The sequence below is a fragment of the Agrilus planipennis genome, unplaced genomic scaffold, assembly GCF_000699045.2.
Source record: "Agrilus planipennis isolate EAB-ADULT unplaced genomic scaffold, Apla_2.0 scaffold30, whole genome shotgun sequence".
NCBI classification, from domain to species: domain Eukaryota; kingdom Metazoa; phylum Arthropoda; class Insecta; order Coleoptera; family Buprestidae; genus Agrilus; species Agrilus planipennis.
The window spans coordinates 1,387,936-1,405,178 of NW_020438923.1; the positions used below are offsets into that span (position 1 = coordinate 1,387,936).

Sequence of the window (17,243 nt, forward strand, 5' to 3'; positions counted from 1 at the left end):
AAGTATTTTTAAGGCGCAATTAAAGTATTTCCTTAAATGAGGGGTTGTTATGTTGATTTTGATTTGATTATCAATAAGTGAAAATATCAAAGACTGCAGAGCTATGTGATTTAAAGATAAAAAAATAAAACTGACTGATTATAATAACGTTTTCTTTATTTTTCTCTCAAAACATGATCCTTACAAGGAAGTTTCGGTTTCGGTTTCGGCGGAAACTGAGACCGTTGCCGAAATTCGGTTTCGGTCGTAAAAACCAGTTTCGGTCGGACACTAATTGCATGTAATAAAAATTCTAATCCGTATTTATTTGTCGCCAGTAACTTCATAAACGTAATAAATGAGAAGCCAGTGAACGCGTGTGAAGACGGCCAGGAAATTGACCACTCTACCGGATACACCATGTACCAGATGTTCTTCGACTTTTCGCCGCAAAAGTCCCGTGTCAGAGCCATCTTGGGGTGCCGACGATAAACTTGTAATACTCGTAAAGTTGTTCCTTTTCCAGGTTTTCAATTGTAAAATCGAAAAGGAACTTGCAGACTGATATTCTTGTGATTATTATTTTTTTGTTTCTTAAGTAATTAGTATAGTACAAAGAACCGTCAAAATTATAAATTTACATGAATTGTACAATTCGCGTTCAATTTTCAAATTTTAACTTGGCAGCTAAGTACAGTAATTCTATTGGTCTTGAGAATATTTCGTGTTGCCGTGGTTTCGTATTTTAATTTTTTTTCTTTTGATGTAAGTTCTAGTGCATAAGGTAATTAATTGAATTTAAGTTCCTAACGTTTTACTTGAAAGAATTGATTTTAATTTTGTTATTTCTTTTTGATAATTGTAAATAATCACTACGTTGTGTAGCGTTTTATCTTATGGAATTGTAAATACAATCGGTTTTACTAATATTGTTAATTTATTTAAAATATACGTCGTTGGTAGCTGCCGATGTCTGATGTTTTTTATTTTACTACATTCATAATTAAATTAAAACAGTCTGTTGTTTCAATTGTTTAACGCCACTGTCAATATTTTGTGTATTTTTGTTTTTAATGCAATATTCAATCAAGTTACCATTTTTTTGTTATCATTTGTTTCCTGAACAATAATGTACTTAAAAATGTTCATTTTTTTCTGCTGCAATAAAGACTTGATTTTTTTAAATGTTTTTTTTTTCTTTGTGCATAACACGCAAAACTATAAATATCATCTGGATTATTGATTTAACAAAAGAGTTTGGATTATGCAGATAAATTTGAAAATATGGCCTTGCATATCACTAAGAGATGATTTGTGAGTGATAAAAAAGTTAAAAAAAAGTAAGTATGTTTAATATATATTTCCTAATATAACGAAATAAAATTTAAATACATGTTGTCACAAAAAGAGCGCTCTTTTTTTAAAGAAACTATAATGATCATGTTTCGTTGCACGATACAAAGGCAGAGGGAAGACAGATGTAAGATAATTACCAAAAATATGACCTATGAACTTTAATAAAAAAGAACAATTACACAGTTTGTTCATTGAATAGCTGTAGCGTGTGAATTTTGTAATTTGTCTAAAGGTCGGTCAAATGTTGAGAAATTGCAATAATTGTTTTCAGAGAGAGCTTTATACCTTTAAATTATGACACTGTTCTGTTTAAGTACCTAAAAGTTAAGGATATTATGAAAAAAGTTATATTAACTATAAATACTTTTATTTATTTTGTTTAAAAAGGGGTTTAATATTCGTACTGTTGCACCCAGTTGGATTATATTCAGTTCGTAGTTTGATAAATAAATAATTTTCTGTAGAAAATTAAGTTTTTTATATGTTGCGGTATATGGGGCATACTGTATATTACGTATTTAGAGTTGCATGGCCTACTATTTCACTTTAGAGTTAGACGCATTTATACCAACCGGCTCGTTGGTCTAGGGGTATGATTTTCGCTTAGGGTGCGAGAGGTCCCGGGTTCAAATCCCGGACGAGCCCACGGTATCTTTTTTCATTTTTTTAATTAAAATCCATGACATTCTTGAAGTAACAATTAAGCATAATCACTAAATCAGGTAATTACTCATTATATCAATATGAAAAAGATAAAAATTGCATATATAATTTTATGTTTTTTTTTTATAATCTTTTCTCAATATTATAAAGAAAAATTGATATGAAATACGTAAATGTTAAATTGTGTAATTTGGTTTAGTAAAATAAGTTACAGGGCAATGTATCTGGAAACAATTATTATGTGTTTCAACTGTTTAATCGTGAAATGGGCGCTTCACCATTGACCCAGAGATGGATGGTACAGTATCGCTCCCCCTTAACACTGTTCAGCTCTTCTTCAACATCTCTTTCTCGCATTTGACCTATGATTATACTGATTCGCTAATGCGAAAAGTTTCTTATATTTATCTTCACTCTCGCTTTTGCTCTACTCGCGCTGCTACCAGTGGTGCTAATGTTAAGAAGTGCTATTAACACCGTACAAACAGAGACTTCTTCACGTGTTTTTTATTAAACAGAATCGAAAAATCGGATACCGACTTTTTACATTCGGTGGTGGTAATACCAACAACGTCGAAAACGATAATAAGGACATTTTGGAAAAAAGGTAAATTTAAAAGTTCGAAAAGTTTTTCTATGATGCTTTTTTTTTTGTTTAATAATTGTAAATTCAACTTTTCTTTTTAATGCTGATAAGAATTAGAAGAAAATGTTCAATTAGAAATTTTTGTTTTTACCTTAAAAACTATATAATATATGCAAATTAACTAATATTTTTTAAGGTCCATTTTTATATCAGCAACCAATTAATTAATTAATTATTGAAGAATTACCGTTAGTATCCGAAATTTGTGTAAATCTAAAAACTAATTCCTAATAAATTTTGTGATAATATTATAATTACCAATTTTAAAACTAAACTTGGTCTTAAAATACATCAATAAAATTATTACATAGGCACTATAAAACTGTTTTTAAAACTACATACGTTGTATAGTCCTGAAAGTCATTCATAAGCGCATCACGTTAACCTTTATGTTACAATTAAAATCTTAAGAAGTATTCAAATTGCTTCTGCACTCACTTTCAATTATACAATTATTTTTCGAGATGCTTTCCATATGTTCTAACATTCTAATTGAAAATACTTTGCATTTGGCCTACATAAATCAACTAAACTGTCGAAAATCGTTATACGTTTTATTTTACGAACGTAGAAATTTCTTTTAGCTTTAAAAGTGATTACTGCGTTATTTTTGTGATTAATTTATACGAATTAACGTAGAAAGGCATTAAGAAATTATTGTAGCAGAAAAAGGGTGTCATATTTGAATATAAAGTTGGTAACATGTTGATCCACAATTCACAGTTTTGTTCAAAAAGTATTTTGCGAAACTGTACATAAAGTAAGGATCCTAAAAGTACAATTGTTTGCTCTGCGAATTATTACATTCAATGAATTCTGTAGGTAATGCGTTTTTGAATTTCTTTTTTTAGGTCGAATATATTTTGTTTTGTAGACGAGAAAAAAACGTAAACTTGAAACAATTTTAAGTGTATTTTACTTCATTTGTTTTATTTATCTGTCACTCAACATTAATTCAGAGCATTTTTGTGCTACGATTGTCATTTGTTATTGTAGATATTTAAAGTTTCACGAACAGACGAATGGATAAACTTAAACTTATTATTAAAATGAACTTGTAAAGTAAACGGGTCGATAGTAATGAAAGGATTAACGATTAAAATCAGCAGATTTATTTTGATCTACATTCTATTTTTAACGAATGACAAAAGAAGAGATAGTTTTTCATTTTATTTTTTCACTGAACGAAATAAGTAGCAAAGGTTACGAAGATGGATGATATCGTGAAATAGCATTTTCTCAATCGGACCCACCCACTAAGAATGAATTTCGCGGCAAGGAACTAAAATTTACGCTTAATCCTAAAAATACTTTTGAATTACGTAAAATGAACAATTCAAGGTAATCTCCGCTGTAAATAATCTTATCGATTTTGTAAGGATAAAAATGACAAAATTATTGCGGAAATTTATTATGGGATAGTTCTGTTCTAAAGGTCTTCTATTTTATTAAACAATTTATTTATATTAAATGTCTGTTTGAGAATGGGATATTTGTTTATTGATTCGGTGGATTTAAAATATTTCGAGGTCTCCTTTTTAATATCGTCCTTCTTTACAATCACTTCACTTAAAATTGTAGAAAAAAATGAAAAGTGTCTATAATTTCCACACAAGGATTATTATTATTTTGAAATACGTATGATATTTTGTTCAAAATCACAAAAATAATTAAAGTGCGCTACAATGCGGCATTATAAACATTAACATACCTATAATATTCATCTGTAATTTATTATCCAAATCTATGTCATTAGTCATTTGTTTAAAATTACTGTTTTCTATAAATACAAACACTACGTCGTCCCTTAAACTGTTAATTTATAATATGACACACCATAAATGTTTATTAATTTATTAATTACATATGTTAATGTATTCACAAGATAAAAATAAATAATGAACCAACGAACTTGATACTTAATAAAAAATTTTAATTAGATACTCACATCTATTAGTTTTCATTAAAATATTAAAAGCTACATCAATTTGATTTTAATAAACAAATGCGAAACGTACCAACATAAAACTGAACGGGTATGACAAGTGAATAACTTATTTCCACGATTTGGGTACTTTCTATTGATGATAAATGGTTAAGAAAACTTGGTATCTCGCTTATACCATACATACCCTTTCCTTATTATACATACATGTAATATATTGCTAGTGCAGACGTTTGAAGTCGTTGACTCTTTAGAACAATGTTGCTATTATTTTTATTGGTCATTTTGGCGACGAGACAATGTGCGTAACCATCTTATAACACACTGTGGTCAGTGCCATTACAATCAGAGTAATATCAGACAATTACCGTTACGGATTGCAGCTCTCATATGTTATAACAGCGCTATACCTTTCGATAATACAATATAAATATGTATCACATTACAATGATACGTGAGATTGTTGCTAAAATATTTTTTTTGCGTGTGGGTACGACGTATATGGAGTGCGAGGCCTTTTGGCGAATGAAGAAATTTAAGAAATTAATCTGATAAGCCCGTAGATTACGAAGAGTCGAAAAAAACCGTTTAATCTGTCGATTGTTTTGCTTTCTACTTTGACATTTTCATTAAGTATTACAATATGCAACAATAATTGTTGACAGTGATGATATTTACGACGGGGGAGTACCGGACGCACGCTATTGGGCAATTGTTCAAACGAAACTGAAAACGATATTTTGAAACTTAGACCGTGGGCCGCATGATTTGATTCCTTCTCAACGATTCTTAATAATTAATTATTTGTTAACTGGTTAAATCCGTTCAAATTTGGGACGACTAATACAGAGATGTGATTTATTTGAAATACTTGCATTTAAAATGCAAATATAAAATAAAAATACCTATTTATATCTTGTATTTAAATATTTTTTTTTTAGGAAAACATTTTGTATTTTATTTAAAATACTTTTCCAAACATATTTTCTATTTGTAAAATGCAAAATACATTTTTGCCTTTAAAAGTTTTGCTAGTATCACCGATCAAACATTATATAAAATTATGATAAAAATTGTTCATATTGACCATTGAAGGTATTAGTAGCTTAAAAAGGGGCTAACGAGAGGTGTTATGAATGCCTTCTAATTCCTTAACTGAAGAGATCCCAAAAAATTCTAAATTGGAAATGGATAATCTAAAATATTGGATCGATATTGTTTTCCGGGTTCAACATCTTGGTCCATGGAATTTTGAAGTTCTAAATTGATATCAGCACATGTCAAATCATCACTTATCGTACCTTTAGGAAGGAACTACGAAATTCTATGAACTACGACAAAACAGCCCCCAAAACAATATCGAATTGATATACGCCAGCTGTGTAAAACTAAAAACTACAAGATATTGTGGTGTGCTAATCAATGCATATAATCCAAATTTCTTAGAAAAATTTTACTGATTAGATGAACCCATCTTGAGAATATTTCGTGTTGCCGTGGTTTCGTATTTTAAATTTTTTTCTTTTGATGTAAGTTCTAGTGCATAAGGTAATTAATTGAATTTAAGTTCCTAACGTTTTACTTGAAAGAATTGATTTTAATTTTGTTATTTCTTTTTGATAATTGTAAATAATCACTACGTTGTGTAGCGTTTTATCTTATGGAATTGTAAATACAATCGGTTTTACTAATATTGTTAATTTATTTAAAATATACGTCGTTGGTAGCTGCCGATGTCTGATGTTTTTTATTTTACTACATTCATAATTAAATTAAAACAGTCTGTTGTTTCAATTGTTTAACGCCACTGTCAATATTTTGTGTATTTTTGTTTTTAATGCAATATTCAATCAAGTTACCATTTTTTTGTTATCATTTGTTTCCTGAACAATAATGTACTTAAAAATGTTCATTTTTTTCTGCTGCAATAAAGACTTGATTTTTTTAAATGTTTTTTTTTTCTTTGTGCATAACACGCAAAACTATAAATATCATCTGGATTATTGATTTAACAAAAGAGTTTGGATTATGCAGATAAATTTGAAAATATGGCCTTGCATATCACTAAGAGATGATTTGTGAGTGATAAAAAAGTTAAAAAAAAGTAAGTATGTTTAATATATATTTCCTAATATAACGAAATAAAATTTAAATACATGTTGTCACAAAAAGAGCGCTCTTTTTTTAAAGAAACTATAATGATCATGTTTCGTTGCACGATACAAAGGCAGAGGGAAGACAGATGTAAGATAATTACCAAAAATATGACCTATGAACTTTAATAAGAAAGAACAATTACACAGTTTGTTCATTGAATAGCTGTAGCGTGTGAATTTTGTAATTTGTCTAAAGGTCGGTCAAATGTTGAGAAATTGCAATAATTGTTTTCAGAGAGAGCTTTATACCTTTAAATTATGACACTGTTCTGTTTAAGTACCTAAAAGTTAAGGATATTATGAAAAAAGTTATATTAACTNGTTAGACATAATCTTGATTTGTGTATCCAAAAGATAAACGATTAACTATGAAAAATGAACTGCGTGTCATGTATTAAGGCATCTACACGTATTGGAGAAATGTATTACAACTTTTTTCTGTCTCTTTCTGACTATGTCTGATTTGATCCGATAAAAAAAATCTCATAGAACGTCCAAATGTTCACATATACAAAAGCATACAATCTGGAAGGTCTTATAGACTAGTAAACATATTCAAGAGTAGTTAACTCGGTATTGTTCAGATTCACGCATCCTACGTCACCTTTCACCTTTCTAGAAAACGAAAGTGCCACACGAGAGAAGAAAATTGTTATTTAATTATTCGCGACTTTAAATTAAACTTGTAGTTACGAGTTGTAACTGAAGAATTTGTTTTCGGTCCCAACCGTATCTATTTTTTGTTTCGTTTGTTAGAAAAGTCAAGAAACATCTGAACCAAAATCTTAGCGTTCTTTTTTTTTCTTATTAAGTATTGTTTTTCTTGGTGTAATTTTACAAAAGGCATTAGGATAGATGTATATATAATATTAATATGGGATAAAATGTTTTGGGACTATATACAAAATCCTTACGTATGGGTATCTATTTACATAAGATCATGTGAATCGGATTTATATACCTATAAATGATTCAAAGTTTGCGCCGTTATCTACTTTATATTATCTGATATTCGCGATTAATTAAAATTCATGCGGGTCTTTATTACTAAATAGGGCTTCGTATCTACAGACATGATGTTATTTAATACTCTCTTGAGGTGAAAGCATAAGCGAAGAGAATAATAAGCCGCGTGATGACATATAAATCATCGAAAATCCGACAAATTTAAGCAATAAACTGAACGTAATTGTCGATTCGTTAAGTAATAGGTATAGTCGTGATGCTAACAGATTCAAATACTTGGTATCAAATGAGGTTTAAGAAAAGTTCCAATAAATTCATGTAACTCAGTTATTTTACTTAACAATCAATTTTGTTTTAACAATTATAATAAATGAAATAGAGTAAAATCGTTGTAATGTTGTTAAAATGAATATCAATTGACCTTAAAGTAGATAACATAAATAATTGAACGTATCCATTCGTACAATTCAGTTGTTTTAAGAGATATTTGTTAGGCATTTGTTATTTAAAAAACAATTGAGTTCCATATTTATTAGAACAATATCTTTTGTTAATACTGACCCATCCCATAGAATTGACTCGACTTTCTCTGGAAAATTAATTACTGAACCATGAAGAATCAGTTGATGTCCCAACGACATTTTCTTCCATTAATTTGTTAATGAGTGAATCACGAAATGTTAAAAACCACTTCTACCATCGTATCGGCCGTTTTATCTCCACGAAATCCATCGGGGCATTGAGGTAATAGAAAACGCTACCGATTGTAAGCTTTTCGTATTAAACGAGAGAGAGAGAGAGAAGGCAGAACCCAATAATAATAACAACTGTCTTGTACGATGGTTTAAATGATACGGCTTATAGCCCATCATAATCTGGGTCATGTAATGGAGATTAACTTCGACGAATAGACATTGGTATTATGCTGTGGGAAGTCCCCAATTAATGTGGCATTTGAAAATTTGGAAGCAACTAATGACTAGTACAGCAACACAACGTTAGCGTCGTGAACGGTTTCTTCGATACTTCGATTCTGTTTCATTTCGATGACCTGATCGATCGTATCGAAAGGAAAAGTATCAATCAGTTAATTATTGGGTACCCATGCAAGAGCCACGCAGTTTGCAAATGGTTTAGAACGAAAAAATCTAAAGTTAGCTGAAAAATTAGGTAACAAATGAATGAAAAACGTATTTCATGGCCAGTGGCGTATCTTGGACATTAACCAGATAAAAGGGGATGATCTATATTAGAAATATAGCACACTAAACGTATCTGCCTGCGGGATCAATTCATTATAAGTTTTTTACCTACTGAAAACTGAAAAAACTAGAAAGTTGTCAGAGAAATCAATACGAATTCCTTTTTTATTATCATAAAGGTGTTAAAAAGAAAACGCAAGCACTTATGTTCCAAATAGAAACATTTCATATTCAAAATAAGTAAAAATACCTATAATATTTAAAGCAAAATAAAATTTCGAAATCAAATTATTGTTCAGAGTTCGCGCACGAATTAATTAGGGTCAGTAGGGTCCTGCTCGTGGAACAGAGGGGTGGAGAGGGAGAAAGGAACGTTTCTCACTCCACATCTCGTACGAAACCATCTTCAATTAGTACCGCCAATTAAGAAACGATTTCGCGGACAACAAAAGAAAAGGAGATGGCGTGCAAAGATACGTAATTGGAATGCCGAATTGAAGCCTTGTTTGGTTCTCCAACTTCCTGTACGGGCTGTCAAAACTGTTGCATTTTCACAACATCCGACCGAAGAGAACCCGCTAACCGATCGCCGCACAGTCTTCGGTCTTCTTCTTTTTGTTCAGTTTAAAAACGCTTATATAGAAACGAACGTGTGTTTTAACGAGAATTGTTACGAATTCTCACGGAGCAGAAACCAGGACACGGCAGTTCTTTCGTCACAATTATTCGCTTTTATTTTCATGAAACAAAATACGAACGACGAAATTGCACTTAAAACAAAAACGAAACTGCTACAAAACAAACAAGCGAGATGAAAAAAACAAACTAAGCGAAGGTGCTTTGTTGATATCTAACAATTGAAGTACGTAAACAGCATAAGCTGGACAGTTGAATAACCAGTGCAATTGTTTTCATAACTGTTTAATTTGAAAAATAAAGTGATCTACTACATTTAAGTATCAGAATAACGCATTCCGCTTTTCACCTGGTCCCATTGATGGTACAGTTTGTTTGTTACAATAAATAATACGAAAAGCGCTGCTGCAGTTTTAGTGTCCCCGATGAATGTTAGTTCGAAAAAAAATTTTATTAATGACAAGTAATGCAAATGTTGGACCAATTAGTTGCTATTAATTGATGGTAGTTATCTAATATGAGCCGATTTTTTAGAAATGACGCAGTGCAGTTTTTGCGGGACTGTGGAAGAAAAGTTCCTGAAGATCATTGGGATTCGAGCAGTAAAAATGAATGAAAACTATAGGCGTGGATGGGATATTTCTCCACCGAGTTGCCCATGATTATGTTAATTTTAATTGTTTAGCAAGAACAAAAATGTAAAGATCGTCCATGTGTAAAAGCACTCAACTCACTCACTCACTCGCAATTAGATAACTCCTTCATATACCTATTCGTTACATTTACTGGCTGCTGTAGAAGGTATAATTAATATTCTACTAATGTTAAAAGCAATAACTTGCAACTTGGATAAATCAGACAATTCCTTTTCTTTTTATTCGCCTATCGGTACGCACACCGCCTGTTGTTGTCTCTCTGAGAACCTGGAGAACAAAAGCAAAAGCTTCTACACAAAAAATGTTCGCTTTCGTTGATGAATTACATTAATATGAGTACAATACATCAGCTGGAGATGACGCAAGAGGAGACGAAAGGAAATTGAATTTCTTCAAAGATGAAAACTGCTATTTACTATGCCGTAAACTTTATTTCATAATACGTAGTGTACGTAACAATTTTTATCATTGTAGCAGCGAAAGTACCTTTTCAAAACACCAAAAACCCCAAATGTCCTGCACAATGGGGTCTCATTTAACACGGCGCTTAAAAGACGATTATTTTTATGACTTTTTACCTTTGTCTTATTCTAACTAATATTGTAAACGTGAATGTGAATTTTTGTTTGTTTGTTACCATTTCATGCCTTAACTACATAATTTATCATCGTTAGATTTTGTACACACATTGCCAGGAATACAGAAAAGGATATGGGGTATCTTTTATCCAGAAAATAATTACTGTTCCCGAGAGATATAAAGATTAGTTTTATGTGATTGACGATGACTTTTGACTTATATTTACACATTTAGAACATCAACGCGAGGAAAGCCGCGGATAAAACCTAGTTTAGAGATAAACTAGAACATTTATAATGTACATGCACCGATATATCAATATAGTTGAACTTTATGTGTTTCGTTTTCGCGAACAAAGTCCTATTCAATTTAAATAAGGTCCTTCAAACAAAGAGCCAGCTGAACAACCTTGTCCTTTAACATGAACAGTTTCGTTCAATAGTTTGAAACCTTGTTAAACAAAAGAGTAACTATAAACAAATAAACAAACGCTTATATCATTTGTGATCGAAATAATATATTATATTAAATCGCATCAATAATAACAAACTGATTATTCAACGAGGAAGTTGAATGGGCAGAATAATAAACTGCCCGTTGAAATAAGTAGCACCAAGTTTCACTTTATTACCATAATCTAATACACAATATTGGATTATCTAATTATTACTTATGGATAATTTAGTTGTTACACTAACGGTTAGTTTAAACTTAGCAAAAGTAACATTTGTAGTTCTCTTGTAAAGTGGTGTCAAACAAGTGGTTAATTAGTTCATCAAAATCTAAAATTATATGTACACTATCTAATTATAATATAAAAGTTATGTTGACGTAAAAATGTGACCGGTTTGTATCAATTCCAAAATTTACCTGCACATTTAGTTATAAGACAGTTTTTTGTGGAATTTTGTTTATTTGATTTTCTTGTGTTAATTTAGAAGACTATTTATTTCACTCAAATACTAAACTTATAATGGTTAGTGATTTTAATTAAAAATATAGTTCGAAAATAGGAGAGATATAGGTTGGTAGCACACCTTCTCAGGCATGAAGGGCTAGTCAGAGACATATTAGAGGCAGAAACAGGAGTTAAGAGGAGTAGAGGTAGATTCCAAAATCCAAAAGTTAACTAAGGATAGGAAAAAGTGGAGATATAAATGTACGTCATATTATTCAAAAAAGATGATGTCTCCCTGTACAACATCCCTATATTCGGTTCACAATTAGCCGCTAGTGCTTAGAACATAGAAAGCCATATTATTTCTACTAATTTTAGATGTTCGAAATATTGTTCCTTTTTATCATAAATCTAACTGCCTAGAATTGTGCATTAATTAAACTGGTCTCCAAATATCGATTGTGGATCAGTATCAATGACCCTGTTACATAAAAACTAGCGTCTGCGACATTTCCTACTAAAAGTGGTCTCGGAGTAAGTATGCAGACTATTTTGGAGCCACATGTGAACGAAATAGGTATATTATTATCTCACATATACCATCAGAACTTTTTCCAAGCGTACTTTTACCCATGCAGTTCCAAATTGTTGCTCAACAGGGCAAAATTAGCAAACTATTTGTGCAGTCGTTTGACTGTGTCGAATTCGACTTGGCCGGCGTGACAGCTATCAAAAATATAAACAATTAATAACAGAAGAAAACGGCCGATTAACAAAGAATTTTGAGAGAGGGAGAGAGAGGGAGAGAGAGAATCCCACGACTGCAGGATGTGCTGTAGAACAAGACTAATTGCATACAATATTGTACTTGGGTGTATTAGTCAATAAATGAATGACTTAATGATTGACGTTCGCATTCAGGAGAGTTATAACACTTTAGTTAATCATTAACAGCTTTTTTAAATCTATCTGCGTCAGTTACAATTAAATGAGTTATTAATGAAGGTGTAAATAATGCAAAAAACGTTTTCTTTGAGGGTAATGACTTTAAAAATAACGCAGAAAACAAACGAGTTACAGTTAACCGATTTTACATCAACAAAAGAAAGAAAAACAAAAACGAAACAGAAAAAATTGTTTTTAGGCAGTGGTTAGCTATTAAATTAAATAAAATGTCCCAAAAGATTAGGTTTTGTTTTAGGCGTGATGGTGTTGAGAATCCCTTTCAATTTCCTTGACCTTATAGCATGGATGGTACCATATTACATCACCCAAGACATGAGTTAATAATAGCGCTAATAAATACATGCAAATTTCATGTTTGCAGATATTATTCTATGATCTCAGACAAAGAGGCTCTACTGTTGCTGTTGTGTATTACCGTAATTGATGTATTTATTAACCTGTACATTGATGTAGGTCAATCTTAATTTAATTGAATACTTAATTGATTTAATAATTCAACTGTCTATCATCATCAGAGCTTTTGTTTAATGGACGATTGGAAACTGTTCGGATATTTACAAATATTTCGTGATGCATTAAAATAAATCTTTGATAGAGAGGATCCTTGATGTACCTACGACCTTCAATTTAAAAGTAGAGTAAAAGTTAGAATAAAAAATAAAAATCGTACACCATTGGTCCGATTTAGCGCTGTAGGACTGACTTTTACGAAAAATTGTTTCATTACGGAAATCGTGTTTTGTTTTTCATTTTCTGCGCAACCATCATCACCGTTTCCCATCATGGGCTAGCGAGAAAAGTCATTCACACGATTGATGCTTCAATGTTGTCACGATCAATAAAAATGCCGATATTTACCAGTACAATTGCAACAACGTGTAATCATTATAAGAAGAAAAAGTCGTTGTTAAAAATAATAACAAATAACGGTTTGTTTGGTAACATAAGATGGAGTAAAATGATTCTCATTTGTCTTGGATATTGCTTTTGCCAATTACATTTACTATCAAATGGTCGTTATAATTTTGTTTTTTAAAAAGACGAATGAGAATGAAATAAAACATTTATAAAAATTGTTAATTACTAGTCTAAGAAATACCAGTTGCAATTACAATAATTATTATATTATTTACAAGTTCAACTAATATGAAATTTTCAAGACGCAAGACTAAATATCGAATAAAGTTTTGTAATTTTGATCATAATTTGTATTAATTCGTGAAAGAGTGACTCTATTTGATGCCGCTGTGTTTTGTAGATTCTCATTTTTGGCCTTCTTCAGGTACCACCTCTAGAGAGTGGACTAAAAATTAATTTTAAACAATAAGCAATTAATTTGGAAATGCTTTTGTTCAAACGTGCGAATTGTACCATTAGAGTCGTCTCTTTCATTGCAAAAACGGTGGTGAGCGCAGGACTTAGTACTTATAAGTAGTTAGATAATATTTGAGTTGCACCATTAAGCCTTGATTTTGACCCACAAAAGTTTTCACCTAATTTCTACGCTTTTAGCGTAGATGACAATTGAAACACAAACAAAATTTCACATCATCTACCTACTGTTTCTGCTTGTCTCGTGTGTCTTCTGTTTTAATAAAGTCGGATCAAATTTGTTTTTATATTTTTGCTTACGAAGCAACGGGCTAGTGGGATAAATTGGGATAAATTACATTAATATTTAGGTAAATTTTCCTGTTTTATTTTCTCCGTGCATAGTCTTTCTATATATATATCAATAAGATACATTATTTTTGCCTAACACTGTATCGTGTCATCACACTTTGCAATTTGCAATCGGTTGTTCATAATGGACAGTATAGATGATATTTTTATTTTTGGAACTGATGATGATGGCCAGTTTTTTTTTTATGAACGAAAAAGTGCAAGGTGTCATCTTGCGTTTGCATAATTTATTGAAGGCATTTAGCATAAGGTTTCGGGGACGATGTCAGTTGCATACAAAAATTTTTAATTGCGAAACAAGTGATACTGGCATTTAGGATCAACAATTTATCGTCAACAATACACGGCACACAACAAACTTAATACGTAGACGTAGTTAACTCCAAAAGGTCGGTATTATTATATATTGTTTAAATATTGCAATTAGTTAATTGTATGTATAGTGCACCTATAGGCGATCATTGTTTGTATAGGGCACGGCCGGATTGACTATAGAATAAAGCCCTAAAAGATTTTGACAAAAGTTTGTTATTTTTCTTTATTATTCCATCTTAACATTAGTTTACATTATTTATTATTAGCGTGCCAAAGATCATAGACGATCACATAAAACTAATTTTTCTGTCCCATAGGAACTGTGTTTTCTTTCTGGATGAAAGGCACCCTATGTCCTTTTGTGTACCCCTGACAATGTATGTACAAAATTTCATGTTAATCGATTGAATATTTAAGGTGTAAAATAGTAACAAACAAACGAATTCATACGGTGAAAATTAAATTTTTNAACAGAAACAACCTATGGATTTCATTTGTTTCTCTTATTATAATGTGTAAAAGATTAGAAACAAAAAGGGTTTATAAATATTTTGATACAAAAAAAGTGGAATTTTTGGCCATGGTCAACGATACCCTCAAACCTAATACGATAGAACAATATTATGTGTTCTATGTTTGTTAATAACTAAATTGATTTTTACTTAAGCTGCAGTTCCAGTAGTACAATGCCAAACTTGTTCCATTGTCCAAATGCTGGTTCGTTACAAAAATTTCAATTTGTTGTACGATGATGATGATGATACAAATCAGCGTTAAAATGAAAGTGCAACTAAGGTATTATTGTACTTGCCGTACCATCAAGGTTAAAAATTCTTCTTCCAATTCGAAGTTACGCTGATGGTTTTCATGATAAAAATGACATTGGCATAAAGAATTTACTTGAAGTAAGGTCAGCAAGAAAAACTGCTGCAATTACAACGATATAATCCCATCGAATTAATTAATACTTATATTAATCTATTGATAATAATTAAAAGCATAGCAAGATAAGGGCATAACGATGCATTGTAACTATATTCAATCGTTCAACTGTTTTACATTTTTTTTGCATATGCTAAGCAGAACTGTATTATAAATAATATATAATAAGGTTTTGTAACGAAGCGATTAACAGTTGCATAATTAGTTACTGTTTTTGTTGTGATTTTAACATTTAAATGGTGTTCATTTTTTTTAAAGAAACGTAAAATTGTGGTATGTGTATAGCAGTATTTTTATCGCCAGGTGTTGCACTCCTGGTATAGTATGAAAAGATTAATGAGATTGTCATGTTTGACGATAAAAAAAAATAGATTTTTTTAGCATCAATAAAATTGTGAGCGAATAATAATCATAAAAGGATGCTTTCACATACCGCATTGTAACCTCACGTATAGATAACTGTCTAATATAATCAAAAATCTTGTTAGTACTGCAAGCACTTTTGCTACTTATTAGGAGGCAAGTTTGAGAAAGTCAAGTCATTCAACGAGTTAATTATCTTTTGAGAGAATTGAGCATTTAAAAAGTTGAATGCATCGCGAATACTCAAACATGCACGTTTACCGTTTCCTCTTCTCGTAGTGCATTCAACAACCTAGCTACAAATAACGTATAAAAACTTCCGTTTTTCCTTTCATTCCTGCGGCTCTTTTTTTTTATTGAATGAAATAACAGACGAATTACGTACATCGAAATGTAAACAAATGACATTTGACGAGTATTCGGGCCCACGGTCTACTTTCAACATTTGTTTTTAATTGTTGAAACAAATGCTTTCCTACAATTAACCTGTCAATATTAGTATTATATAAAAGGCTAAGAAAATTATTATTTTTTTTTGTAAAGTACTTGTGGGTAACTATTGAGTTGTTTTTTGTAAAGTGGTTCCCTTTGTTTTGTGAATTATTAAGCAAAAATACGGACTTCAATATGCCAGAAATGTATAAACGCTTCTTTCTTGTTTCTTTGTTTTTTCCGGTTTCTTCTTCTTAATTGAATGAAATAACAAATGAATTACATAAACTGGAATGTAATGTTTATTTAAAACCAATCATGGTGCCCACACACGACTTTTAACATTTGTTTTTAATTGCTGAAACAACAGAAGTTTTTCTACATTTATGCCACCAGTTCTGGCTTCACAAAAAGCCGAAAAAATCTACTTTCCTTTTGGAAAATACCTATTTCGTTGACACCTACGGATAGCTATTGAGTTGTAGAATAACTTTTATCTAAAACACTTTCCTCTAGAAGCCTTATTTTGGGAGTTATTAAGCAAAAACATTGGAGACTTCAATAGTGCGTCAAGCGAGAAACCCGATATTCTGTTTTAGAAAATTGACTAATTCAGGCGACTGTTGCCGTGCATATACGGGTCTTATTTTTCAATTTAGGCAAGTCCTAAATAATATCTAAGTTTTCCTTACATATTAGGAATAATTTAATGATTATATGTAGCCATACGTATATGTAGAGGAAGAATCTTTCATGCATCATTAGGGACCGTTAGACATAATCTTGATTTGTGTATCCAAAAGATAAACGATTAACTATGAAAAATGAACTGCGTGTCATGTATTAAGGCATCTACACGT

At 31.0% G+C, this 17,243-nt stretch overlaps 2 protein-coding genes and 1 non-coding gene across 4 annotated transcripts in view; all 3 read left to right on the plus strand.

Moving 5' to 3' along the window:
• The window catches only part of LOC108732331 (ATP-dependent RNA helicase DHX36-like), a 12,590-nt gene extending 11,641 nt beyond the window's left edge, over positions 1-949 (plus strand). Inside the window, exon 10 of the mRNA XM_018463070.1 lies at positions 318-949. Coding sequence (XP_018318572.1) covers positions 318-471 — 154 coding nt within the window. The 3' untranslated portion in view covers positions 472-949. The remainder of the gene's footprint in view (positions 1-317) is intronic.
• Positions 950-1,908: 959 nt separating this feature from the next.
• Positions 1,909-1,980, plus strand: Trnap-agg. The gene has a single exon. It is a non-coding gene; the product is annotated as a tRNA-Pro (tRNA).
• Positions 1,981-2,310: 330 nt separating this feature from the next.
• Positions 2,311-17,243, plus strand: part of LOC108732368 (mucin-3A-like) — a 31,866-nt gene continuing 16,933 nt past the window's right edge. The window contains exon 1 of one of the 2 annotated variants that reach the window (XM_018463132.2): positions 2,311-2,605. The gene's annotated coding sequence lies outside the window, so the exon portion shown is untranslated. The remainder of the gene's footprint in view (positions 2,606-17,243) is intronic. The other variant, XM_018463133.2, reaches the window with a different exon arrangement.